We start from the raw sequence: 13,722 nt of genomic DNA on the forward strand, positions 1-13,722 counted from the left end.
TAGACAGATTGGTTTGTGTTAGTACCTACGGGCCTCACACTAATAAGTTCAAATCCATAATTCTCAAAAATTGGCATCTGCTGTCTGGGCTAGAGGTGACTTACATGTAAGAAAATGGAAGACTAGGGCCTGGCAAGTGGACGCACTTGCAAGGTACACATGGCAGTTGCAAACTGCGCGCAGACACTGCAGTGACAGATCTGAGAATCCTTTTGAAGGGCTGCTTGTGAGGGTGGCACAACCAGTGCTGCAGGCATGAGACACCCAGACATAAAATTAACTCTAACCTACAGTACCACCCACCTAACGTTTCTCGACGTTGAGGTTGGTGTACAAGATCAAAAACTCATTACCACATTACACCGCAAAGACACAGACAAAAATACTATCCTCCACTATCGAAGTTACCATCCTCAAAGTTTGAAAGCTAACCTACCCTATGGACAAATGCTAAGGATTAGGAGAAACTGCTCAAGAAAAGAAGACTTCACAGCACATTCTCAAATTCTTAGTAACCAACTCAAAAAAAGAGGTTACCCTGACAAAATGTTAAAGCACTCCATGAAAAGGGCTTGGTGTACTCCAAGAGAAGAGTTGTTGCTCAAAAAACAGAAAAAACCATTAGACAGATTGGTTTGTGTTAGTACCTACGGGCCTCACACTAATAAGTTCAAATCCATAATTCTCAAAAATTGGCATCTGCTGTCTGGGCTAGAGATGCCAATGCAGAAACCTCTTTTTGCCTTAAAGAAGAATAAAAGCATTGGACAACAGATTATGAGGGCAGACCTAGGAGTCAGCCAAGTTAGAACAGACTTACGCACACTATGGCGACTGAAACCAATCGAAGGACACCACAAATGTGGAACGTGTGTCTCGTGTGCCACCACAATTGAAGGCACTGAATTCGAATTCAACAATACGAAATGGTTCCATAAAGAATTTACCAACTGTAAAAGCCGCAACTTGGTGTATGCGGTTATCTGCCCATGCCCCAAACTATACATTGGAAAAACTAGTCAGCAAATAAACCAGAGAATGGCCCAACACCGGTCCCGCATTAAACAAAAAGTACTAACAGCCCCAATGGTACAACACTTCACCCTAAGTGGACACACAGAAAAGGACTTTAAATGGACAGTCCTGTCAGGAATAAAAATTCCACCAAGAGGAGGAGACATAGAAACATTGTTGTTACAACGAGAAGCCTACCTAATTCTCAAGTTCAACTGTGTAATAGAGGGGATGAATGAACTATCTGAATTACAAAGGAACATTCATTGAGCCCTCATGTAAATGCCACCGTGCCCTCTGGAGCACCCACCCTGCCTTCAATACAAACAAACGAATTAGCTTCTTTCAGCTTCTTCGAATCCTATAAAAAACGTACTTCAACTATCACAACTCCACCAGCGGGTCATGTCAGGTGATTAACCTGTCACTTCCGGGTGAAATCCGGCAGAGTCAGTGTGGTGGAAAAAACTCTGTGATTGAATCGAAAAAGGTGAGCTCTGAAAGCCTTGCGTGTGCTAACCTTGCGCACTCAGCTTTTCATTTCCGAAGCCAAAAACGCCGTACTAATCTGAGCGTTCTCGTTAACTTTGTAGCCACAAGCGATTGCAACAAAGAAACAATCCCAGCTAAGGACACGCGCCTAACGCGGAAACTTCCCTGCCAGCACCCGCTCAAAAAAGCCAGCGTGACTTACGCCCATAAACCTTGAAACTAACGTAAGTAAAGTTACTTCTAACACTCGATTATGCCCATGTAGCCTCAAGAAAGTGAGACATAGTGACAACTTACGGTCTCCTCTCTCTTGATACAGAGTCAAGGTCAGGAAACCAGAATGATAATGATGACATCGCGCACTCAAAACTAACAGGTACCATATGCCACATCCAATACCACCCATTTGTGAAAACCAAGAGAAGGAGTAGAGACTAAAATATAATTTCTAACCCAACAGGTACCCAGGCTTGCCCTGAAGAAAAACCCGAGTATTCATACCGGGTTTGGAAACGCGTCGGCTTTTCCACATGCGATTAATTTTCCACATCCACTATAAGGCATTAAACTGAAAAAGACGTCCCGCACTGCTAGGACGTGCTCGAACTTTCCATAAAGTAGATGCCCATAGTGTGTCAGTCTTTAAAAAATTCTCAAAACAAAATATGACTTAAGACTGATTGTTGAAATTTCTGGTGTACCGTTTTAATGATTGAAATTTGTGATTACGTATGTAATGGTCATGCAAACCACTGCTGTTATGATTTTCCATGCACAATTGTTTTTTTGAATTTTGAGTTATGTGTATGAACTGTTTAAGGTTGTGTTATAACCTCTTACTGCAAATGTATAAGTAAGACAAACATTTACAAAAAAGGTAATTAATAATGAGTCTCTAAAACTACATAATAGAGCTCACACTTGCTGATAAATAAAAAAACAGCGACTGAACCCGAGACCAGGCATTCTTTATTGTATATTGTAAATTTGTCCTGCCTGGTCCCGTAGGACAAAACCCCTCTAGTGAATACAGTTTGACGAGCGGGCCTTGCCCGCGTGGGTTATGAGGCGTTGAAAGTTGCCTCTACCTTTCGAAAGAAACCATAACAGGGACTATTTCCCATAGTCCCCAAAACATGTCAGAGGAAGAAACACTTTCCTTTTCTGAGGACCACGTTAAAAATTTAATTGCAGGTCCCTCTCCGTTCTCAGCGATCAAGTTGAGCACAAATGCTCAACAACAAAATGAAACTGACAAACTGACAAGACTCACCAAAAAACACATCAGAACAGAGCTACATGGGCACTTTTTGTTTGAACATTTGAAGGCAGGTACCATTCCGTGGGGACTCCAAGTTAAGAACGTGCCGGTGGTATTTACAGAGGACCCATTATACAAAAAGGGATTTAGCTACATAGCTACAAAATGTAGCAGGGACCTAATGGTCCACACAGTAGAAACAGCCAAACGAATCTGTGACAAGGAAAAGGAGGAAATTGAGGCCTTAAGAAAGGCGATTAATGACAACCATACCGTGGCAGAAGCACAGGCTCTCCTAGATAAGATAGATAAAGAGATTCAAACATTTAGGGACAACACCATCAGTTTTAGGTCAAACAAATTCGAAAAAGACGTTAAAACATTCAAAATAGAGTCGGTGTATCCATATTTAAAGGACGATTACTACACCCAAATCGAATCCCGACGCGCCCTATCCCAATATCAAGGGCGATCTAAAAATCGGTTTTCTACTTTCTCAGACACATCCTCATCTGAATCAGCAGGTGATTCAGACCCCAGAGAAGGCCCCTCTAAACGTAATAATCCTTTTTTAGAGAAAGGAGAGGCCAGAAACAGGGTACGATTCAAACCGCCGACAGCATGGGAAATGCGGACACGCCGCAACTATTACAAGAGCTAGCTGAAACATCCATAGTTAACTTGTCGGAGAAACAACTTACCATACATGAGAAAACAGTTTTAGAGTTAGGGCTCAAATTTGTACCAGCCACGCATATGGATTTGACCAAACTCAAGATTGAAACACTCGAATTTTGTCGGAAACTGCGGTTACAGGCCTTCTTTTATGACAAGGAAAATACAAGGGTACTTGAACCCTCGGGCCTTGCCAACAGGTCTACATTCATTCCTCCCACACACTTGGTTCCGAAAGAAATAATCACGTTCGAACAAGCTGTTCTCTCCTCTATCACACAGTTGAGCAAACAGAAATCTTTTTTGAAAAACAATTTGTCAAAAGAACAACAAAAAGCCATTCATGATTTAAGAAATGATGACACAATAGTGGTGAAACCTGCAGACAAGGGGGGAGCACTAGTGGTGTGGGCAAAAGATAAATATGTTGCGGAAGCACATCATCAAATTGACAACCCTGAGTGGTACAGAGCATTGAATGAAGATCCCACAGAAAAGATCCAAAATGAAATAAGCTCCAAACTAACAGAAGGGTTTGACAAAGGCATCTTAGGTCCGAAAGAGTTTAATTACCTACTCAAAAAGAATCCACGTACCCCGGTAATCTATTTTTTGCCCAAAATACACAAACATCTCACAGAACCGCCCGGGAGACCCATAGTCTCCGGGTGTGACTCTGTGCTAGAACCATTAGCAAAATATGTTGATGTGTTTTTGAAGCCATTTTTGGGCCAAGTAAAATCATACTTAAGAGATACCATGGACTTTATAACTAAAGTCGAAGGGGTCCCATTTGATCCGAACCAACACCTAATGGTGTCCTTTGACATAGTTTCCCTATACACACAGATCCCACAAGAGGAAGGCTTAGAAGCAATTGAATTCTTTCTGGAAACTCGCCCCAAACCACACAGAGTGCCCACCGAGTTTATAATCGATTTAGCTCGAATCGCACTAAAGAGGAACTATTTCAGGTTCATGGACACGTTCTACGTGCAGGTCAAGGGGACCGCCATGGGGTGTCCTTACGCCCCGGAAATGGCGGTCCTCTACATGGCCTTGTACGAGGAACGGTTCGTGTACCACAATAACCCCTACCAGAACCACATTTTAAATTGGTATCGTTACATCGACGACATCTGGTGTCAATGGAAGGGTTCAATCGAATCCTTGATCCAATTTCATGAATGGCTGAACATGAGACACCCAGACATAAAATTAACTCTAACCTACAGTACCACCCACCTAACGTTTCTCGACGTTGAGGTTGGTGTACAAGATCACAAACTCATTACCACATTACACCGCAAAGACACAGACAAAAATACTATCCTCCACTATCGAAGTTACCATCCTCAAAGTTTGAAAGCTAACCTACCCTATGGACAAATGCTAAGGATTAGGAGAAACTGCTCAAGAAAAGAAGACTTCACAGCACATTCTCAAATTCTTAGTAACCAACTCAAAAAAAGAGGTTACCCTGACAAAATGTTAAAGCACTCCATGAAAAGGGCTTGGTGTACTCCAAGAGAAGAGTTGTTGCTCAAAAAACAGAAAAAAACCATTAGACAGATTGGTTTGTGTTAGTACCTACGGGCCTCACACTAATAAGTTCAAATCCATAATTCTCAAAAATTGGCATCTGCTGTCTGGGCTAGAGATGCCAATGCAGAAACCTCTTTTTGCCTTAAAGAAGAATAAAAGCATTGGACAACAGATTGTGAGGGCAGACCTAGGAGTCAGCCAAGTTAGAACAGACTTACGCACACTATGGCGACTGAAACCAATCGAAGGACACCACAAATGTGGAACGTGTGTCTCGTGTGCCACCACAATTGAAGGCACTGAATTCGAATTCAACAATACGAAATGGTTCCATAAAGAATTTACCAACTGTAAAAGCCGCAACTTGGTGTATGCGGTTATCTGCCCATGCCCCAAACTATACATTGGAAAAACTAGTCAGCAAATAAACCAGAGAATGGCCCAACACCGGTCCCGCATTAAACAAAAAGTACTAACAGCCCCAATGGTACAACACTTCACCCTAAGTGGACACACAGAAAAGGACTTTAAATGGACAGTCCTGTCAGGAATAAAAATTCCACCAAGAGGAGGAGACATAGAAACATTGTTGTTACAACGAGAAGCCTACCTAATTCTCAAGTTCAACTGTGTAATAGAGGGGATGAATGAACTATCTGAATTATAAAGGAACATTCATTGAGCCCTCATGTAAATGCCACCGTGCCCTCTGGAGCACCCACCCTGCCTTCAATACAAACAAACGAATTAGCTTCTTTCAGCTTCTTCGAATCCTATAAAAAACGTACTTCAACTCCCACAACTCCACCAGCGGGTCATGTCAGGTGATTAACCTGTCACTTCCGGGTGAAATCCGGCAGAGTCAGTGTGGTGGAAAAAACTCCGTGATTGAATCGAAAAAGGTGAGCTCTGAAAGCCTTGCGTGTGCTAACCTTGCGCACTCAGCTTTTCATTTCCGAAGCCAAAAACGCCGTACTAATCTGAGCGTTCTCGTTAACTTTGTAGCCACAAGCGATTGCAACAAAGAAACAATCCCAGCTAAGGACACGCGCCTAACGCGGAAACTTCCCTGCCAGCACCCGCTCAAAAAAGCCAGCGTGACTTACGCCCATAAACCTTGAAACTAACGTAAGTAAAGTTACTTCTAACACTCGATTATGCCCATGTAGCCTCAAGAAAGTGAGACATAGTGACAACTTACGGTCTCCTCTCTCTTGATACAGAGTCAAGGTCAGGAAACCAGAATGATAATGATGACATCGCGCACTCAAAACTAACAGGTACCATATGCCACATCCAATACCACCCATTTGTGAAAACCAAGAGAAGGAGTAGAGACTAAAATATAATTTCTAACCCAACAGGTACCCAGGCTTGCCCTGAAGAAAAACCCGAGTATTCATACCGGGTTTGGAAACGCGTCGGCTTTTCCACATGCGATTAATTTTCCACATCCACTATAAGGCATTAAACTGAAAAAGACGTCCCGCACTGCTAGGACGTGCTCGAACTTTCCATAAAGTAGATGCCCATAGTGTGTCAGTCTTTAAAAAATTCTCAAAACAAAATATGACTTAAGACTGATTGTTGAAATTTCTGGTGTACCGTTTTAATGATTGAAATTTGTGATTACGTATGTAATGGTCATGCAAACCACTGCTGTTATGATTTTCCATGCACAATTGTTTTTTTGAATTTTGAGTTATGTGTATGAACTGTTTAAGGTTGTGTTATAACCTCTTACTGCAAATGTATAAGTAAGACAAACATTTACAAAAAAGGTAATTAATAATGAGTCTCTAAAACTACATAATAGAGCTCACACTTGCTGATAAATAAAAAAACAGCGACTGAACCCGAGACCAGGCATTCTTTATTGTATATTGTAAATTTGTCCTGCCTGGTCCCGTAGGACAAAACCCCTCTAGTGAATACAGCAGGCCCACTAGCAGCATTTGATCTACAGGACCTGGACACTCATTGTGCACTTTACTAAGGACCTATCAGTAAATCAATTAGCAAATATGGAAATACCAATCCATAATTTACATGGAGAGCATATTCAGTGTAAAGTGCCCAGAGTCCTAAAACCAACCGCAACAGGGTCAAAAACTGAAGGCCAAAAGCAAAAAGTCTTAGGTTAAACCTCTTGAAAATGCACGGCATAACACTCACTATACATCATTAATTGGAGCTGACATTATTGACAAGTTATCCCTATTTGCTGATGTTACACATACTGCATTTGGTATTAATAAGTGCTGCATCAAATGATTCACCACATACTTACCACAACATACACATCAAAATGTAAAACATTTTCTAGAAGCATTCTTCCATAGGTGAGACCCATATATGTGAAACTTGTTTTAACACAAACAATGTGAGCAGTCAGTGAGGAGGAAGGTGTTTATTTATGTGTTTTTTTAAAACTTACCAGTTATTTTCACATGTGCTGATACAGGAAGTGCAGTATTCACAGAAAGGGCCAAAGCTTCCAGGTTTAGAACATACACAGTGACCACAAGTGCAAGTACCTCGTCCGCTGCAGACCTCTCTGTTTGCATTCATGCATTTTTCTTTTGAAGATGAACATTGGCACCGGTCACCATCCCAGCCAATCGAACATCTGCAGTTACCGTCTTCACATTCCCCTTTACCTGCAACACCAAAACATGTTTTTTATTTATTTAAGTTAAATTGCACTCTGTTACAATTAATGTTAATATCATCAGTAAACGTATTATGAAACCGGCTCACAAACACATTTATGAGTTTAGGATGTAGTTCTATAGGAGTATTTTCACATACTCTTAAATACCTTCTTGGATAGGTCATACAGTGGCCTATATACGAACAACATTTTGTTGTATTGCAAAATGCTATTCACAAACTTCTGAATGTAAGTTTCCCCCTCTTCTTCTCCTATCTTTTCTATAGGGAAATGTTAGAACTGGGGACAGTGGTTTGCACTTTGTCTAAGTAGGGACTCTTCCTTCTAGACAAGGTAAGGTGGATCACTTCTAAAGTAACCCCTGCTGACCCCCTTGGTGGCCTGGCACGAGCAGTCAGGTTTATCTCAGAGGCAATGAACAAAGCCTTTGCACATAACACACAGTAATACAGTGAAGCAATACAAAAGGACACCACACCAGTTTAAGAAAAATAGCTACTATTTATCTGTGTAAAACAAGTCCAAATCTACAAAGATCCAAAATACAGTAATCAAAACACGAATGATTTTCAAGAATAGACTTAAAATACAGTTCCTTGAAGTCAATAGCTCTTTCCAGGGATATCTTGCTCTCATGAACAAACATATCCAACAGTTCAGGCTGACAACAGAGTTGTGGGTCAGCTACAGTGTTGGGACAATCCGAAATACAGCACCTTGAAAATGCAGGTCCTTGTTGGCCGTGGGATGCGCTTCAAAGGGGCAGCATTGGCAGTCGTCGTTTCGAAGGTCGTTTAAGGAGTCATTGGGCCCTTGATGTCACATACGTTGCAAATCGAAATCTGTGAGGTTGAAGTCAGGAGCTCAGTTGTTGGCAGGCGTTGGGAATATGGTGGGAAGTTGAGCAATGCGGTGTCTGGTACCCACAGGTCAAGTTGCAGGCAGCCGCTCGGTGAAGGTATTGAGCAGTGCCAGTGAAACCAGGGCTGCTGTGTTAAGGCATATTGGGGCAATAGCCCCTTACCTACCACCCTGGGGGGGGGGGGGGCACAAAGCCCACCAGGCCTCAGGAAATATTTAGTTATTTTTTAATTCAGGAGTGAGGTCAGCCCAAAATGGGCATGCCAAAGCCCACACCTTGTTTTTAGCAATGTGCCTACCTTGTGGATTTTGGGCCCTAGTGCAGCCGGCAGATAGGGAGACCTAGGAAACCTGTACATTTTTTTAAACTAGACACCAGGGGGAATAAATGCATCTCCAGCTTAGGCAATTGGACATCAGCCGTTTTACTGCACAGACCCCTGGAGACACTGCAATATTATAACAGATGTCATTGTTGATTTTAAAGATATATGGGCTTATTTATGAGTCCTTTGTGCCGCCGTTGTGTCACCTTTTGTGATGAAGCGGCAGTGTAAAAAATTTGCCACGTTGCGCCATATTTACAAAGTGACGCTTCTAAGCAGATGTGTAACTTTGTAAAGCCCTGTGCTACATTATACCTGCGTCAGGTATAATGTATGCAGGGTGGGTATACCACCGCAAAAAAGAGTCATAGAAGTGGTGCAAGGAAATCTATGAGATTTCACTGCGGCACTTATAGTACAGCACTGCGTCAAAATCTTATGCTTAGCTCACAGTGGGTATAAGACTGACACAGGCACCTTCCCATAGGGCTTGCCCCATGTGAAAGGATGAATTGCTGGAGTTGCGTCTGTTTTCAGACACAGCTCAGCAATGCGCCACTTTTACGACTACAGATACATCAGGAATACTGACGTATCTGTAAATCCTTGTGACATGGAGCACCATACAGTAAATATGGTGTATCTATTGAGTCGCAAAGAGAGTGCACTGAAAAGGGTTGCATCGCTGTTTTCACACAGCGATGCAACACTTTTCATAAATGAGGCCCCCAATTTGAAAAGAGTTTGTGGTAGCTTCAGTTCACACCAAGACCTGAGTTCACACCAGGACCTCTTTTGCTATGCAAACTTTAACAATAAAGCTACATGTTTAGCTATACAAGGCCTGTACAAAGAGGGTCTCAATCTTGCTGCACTTTAATCAATTGCAAAATGTGCACATCAAGATCCAGAAAATGTTATATGCATCAGGTCTTACTGAAAGTCAAAAAGTCAGGCAAAACATATTAATTCCCAAATAAAGGTAGATGAATCTCAAACAATATGTGTGCATTCTTTGGTATTTTAATATGTAGCAGGTTCACAGGGATACACTATAAAACACACAACACAAAATGTTTAATTGAAGCTGTACCTGTTCCCTTCTTTAAGATACCCACAATGGAGTGGAAGGTTGTGCAGCTATGCAGTTTGGATTTGTATTGCCAGATACTCATTTGTGCCTCTGCAGAAGTTGTACGCAACAAAATTATAGGCAAAACATAGACTGCCTCACTGGGAAGCTTTGAACTTTTTTAACGCAATTTCTGCATGTGCACTGTGCTTCATCACGATTCATGTCATTCCTAAACAATTTGACTTACTGACTTTTTCTTAAGTTACTGTAATAGGGTCACCGGGTACCGTCAAATTATCGCGTGCATACACTACTGGGGCATATTACCAACAACTAGCGATAATTTTTGTCTCTAACTTGTTTAGAGACAAAAATTATCGCCGCACATCGGCGATTTTTATCGCAGATAAACCTTGCTATTAACAAGGTTTATCGCAAATGCGATAAAAAACGGCCGAAATGCATGAATATCGCTGAAAAGTCAGCGATATTCATGCATTATCGAGCAAATGCTCTTAGCCATGTTATCCACCTCCCATTGGATAACATGGCTAAGAACTGCTCAGGGCAGGTGTTAGCTTTTGGAGATATTCCCGCTTAGCGCGAATATCTCCAAAAGTTGATAATAGGAGATAGCGATGTTAGCGACTGTTTTCAGTCTCTAACATCTTGGCACGCCCACTTTGCATCTCATTAGTGATAAATATCACTGACATGCAAAGTGGGGCCCAAGATGGTCGCTATCTCCTACTAGCTGTCGCTAACTGGTGTTAGCGACAGCTTGGTAATAGGGAGATAATTTTATCTCCGCTTTCTTGGCTTTTAAAGCCAAAAAAGCGGAGATAAACCCTCTTGATAATATGCCCCTACTATTCTTTACACATAAAATGCACTTTGTTACCTAATCCTGATAAGTAACAACTGTAACATGTTCTTAAATGTATATTTTAGTCTTCCTAAATAATATCCATGTGTGTAAAGCCAGGACCCTGAATGCTCTGAGAAATGGTATGTTTTTGTACATGCAGCGTGAGCTGACTTGTTTTATGGACACCTTGAAACCTGTCAGGCGGCAGAACACATGGCTGCTGCTGGACAGAACAAATAAATACACTGGAAAATAAACACCAGCATATTCTATGGCCATCTCTTTAGGCACTAGCATAAACGTATGGCAGTCTGAGTTTTGATTAAGCATGGTATACCTCAGACAAAAAACAGAATAGTAAACTACATGCATCACCTATGATACAGCAGCACAGTTCAGTCAGTTGAATACATTTTACTTGCATGACAGGCGAACACAGAATTACTCAGAACAACTTTTTGGCAATCAGCCACTGATGTAGCAAGATTATTATAATTAAAAGTCTAGATAAAACTGTATGGTTTAATAAACGTCTGCTTTTAATTTGTATGCTTACCATTACACATCTTTCCATCATGGTATGGGCAGGAAAAGTCGTCTATTTCACAGTATTGTCCATGTATGTTGCCCAGTTTGGTTTTGTGGCAATGGCACTTCCCGCATAGGCACACCCCCCGACCACTGCAGGAGACTTGTCCTTGGGACTTCTTGCAACTGCCTGGAGAAAATATATCCTTATCCGTAGTGCAGGCCTTTTCTGAGGACTGTAGCGTTTGTCCATCTTGCGAAGTTTCACTGATACATTGTCCATCGTGTCTCCTGCTGCCATCACATGGGCAGGAGCAGTTCACAGTAATCATGATTTTAGAAGTTTCATTGAAACCAATAGGTTTGATTATGATATAGTTATGTCCTTCAGCCACATCACATCTGCTTAATGCAAGAGTTATATTAAGAAGAACCTAGGAAACAAAGACACAAAATGTAATTTCCAATAAAGGCATCAAGAAAAACGTATTTGTCAACCAAAGACAGAAGACTTGGTAAGTTGTTTGCACATCTTATAACAAAAATGCCATCTGCCTTCATAAATTGCAAATAACGGTTATTAGAAAGATTAGGTTTCTGGAAAATCTGCAAACATGGTAGATGTCTTTTCAGTCATACATTCAGTATTAAGGGCAAGGACACTGGTGGTCATAAAGGTCATTAGGAAAACAGTTGGAACCTCATTATGTTATCGGTTGGAAGGCTTCGAATGGCATTCGTGTTTTCCTAATCTGAGTCGGACTCCATGTTTCCGACTAACTCAGAAATATTTCCAACTGACCGATTGCGATGGAAGGTAACCGTTCGGTCTGTCCAACTCGGTTCTGACTGGCATTCAGTGAAACTGAGTTGATTGGAGCCGAATCGTACAGGTCTATGGACCACGTTTCCAACCAACTATTACGATGTCGGATTTAGACAGGCTTTCCGAATCGGTCTGCCTGACACAGAACTGCAGTGGTAAACTGACTTTAGGAGCCCCTAGCAGGCCCCAGTTCACCCGTAGGCCTCCGGTTGGGGCCTGTGGGAGTACCCATGGAACCCCTCTTTACAACCATGCACAGTGCGGTAGGCACCATTGGGTGCCAGCCACAGGGTGCTAGGTTTTCCGCAATCACCCCTTTTTCCAATGGGAGCCTGTGTTGTCTGACAGAACACAGGTTCTCATTGAAGTCAATTGGAGTCCGACCAAACGGTGTTCAGAACCATCGTAATCAGTTGATCAGTTTCCCCGAACCTGAGTCGGTCGGAAACGATTCTGTCACGGAGTGAGTCAGAGTACTCTCTGACCGACATCAGAATGAGGCCCAAATTTCAAAGTCAAAGTAGAGTGGAGTAAGTTTGAAAACTAATAAGAACCAGCACCCTCACACTATTTGCTAACAGTGCCTGTCTGTGGTTCTTAACTGGTGGTTTGTGTACCCTTGGAGCAGGAGACACTAAATCAGGAGGTGCGTGATTTCTTAGAAAATTAAACAATACTAACAAATGAATAAAGTATATTTAAATGAAGAAATAAAATGAAAAATGGAACATTTGAAAACGTTCTGTAAGTGTGAAAAAATTTGACAATGGAGGCTAAATATTAAGTTGGTGTCTTCTGATTGATTCGTATGAGCAGAGCAAGAACATCAAATAGAATACAGTACGTACAATGAATTTGGAAAAGCTCCACCCTTCCCATTAAAATTAAGATTTTTTTGAGAAATAAATAAAGTATTTCTCATGTGTTTATTTGATTGATGAATGCATGTTTCTACATTTTTCTGCATTGTTTTGTTGTTCAAATCATAAAAACTGCTTAGGCTAGAGTACTCAGCTTCCAGTTATGCTCATTGTGGCTGGTCAGATTTTAATAAATTCAGTGGGAGTCCCTGGATTTCAGTACTGATTAAGTAGGGGTCACAGAAGACAAACTGTTAAGAACTCCTGATGTAGAGAACATTACTCATAGTTTCTCTAAACAGACACATTTCCCACCAAGAGTTTTATTTAGCGTGAGCAGGACCCGAGGCATCGGGTACCACAGCGCTTTACATGAGCACCTGTTTCGTTACAGTTGAACACATTCATTTTTGTAAGGCACAGTGAGATTAAGTGATTTGCCCAGAATCACAGGATGTTGAGTGTCATTGCTGAGACTACAACCCAGTTCCCCAGGTCAGAGCTCGACCGCTCTAGCCTTAAGGCTACATCCACACCCGAAATGTTCACACAGGTATTGAAGTTATGTTAGATCTTTTTGTATGGTTGTAAAGGGACGCAATTTGTTTGAAATGGGCAAAGCAAATATTCACATTCCACTATTTAGAAAAACATGAGCCCACATTTTCATTGGTTTTATGTTGGGGATGTATCACTTTTGTGGTGCAGCCCGAAGCA

At 41.6% G+C, this 13,722-nt stretch overlaps 1 protein-coding gene across 1 annotated transcript in view; it reads right to left on the reverse strand.

Moving 5' to 3' along the window:
- The window catches only part of ITGB8 (integrin subunit beta 8), a 269,162-nt gene that overhangs the window by 76,446 nt on the left and 178,994 nt on the right, over positions 1-13,722 (reverse strand). Inside the window, exons 10-11 of the mRNA XM_086941884.1 lie at positions 11,348-11,753; positions 7,425-7,647 (exon numbers count right to left, since the gene is read on the reverse strand). Coding sequence (XP_086798010.1) covers positions 7,425-7,647; positions 11,348-11,753 — 629 coding nt within the window. The remainder of the gene's footprint in view (positions 1-7,424; positions 7,648-11,347; positions 11,754-13,722) is intronic.

This window comes from Lissotriton vulgaris, chromosome 10, assembly GCF_964263255.1.
Source record: "Lissotriton vulgaris chromosome 10, aLisVul1.2, whole genome shotgun sequence".
NCBI lineage: Eukaryota > Metazoa > Chordata > Amphibia > Caudata > Salamandridae > Lissotriton > Lissotriton vulgaris.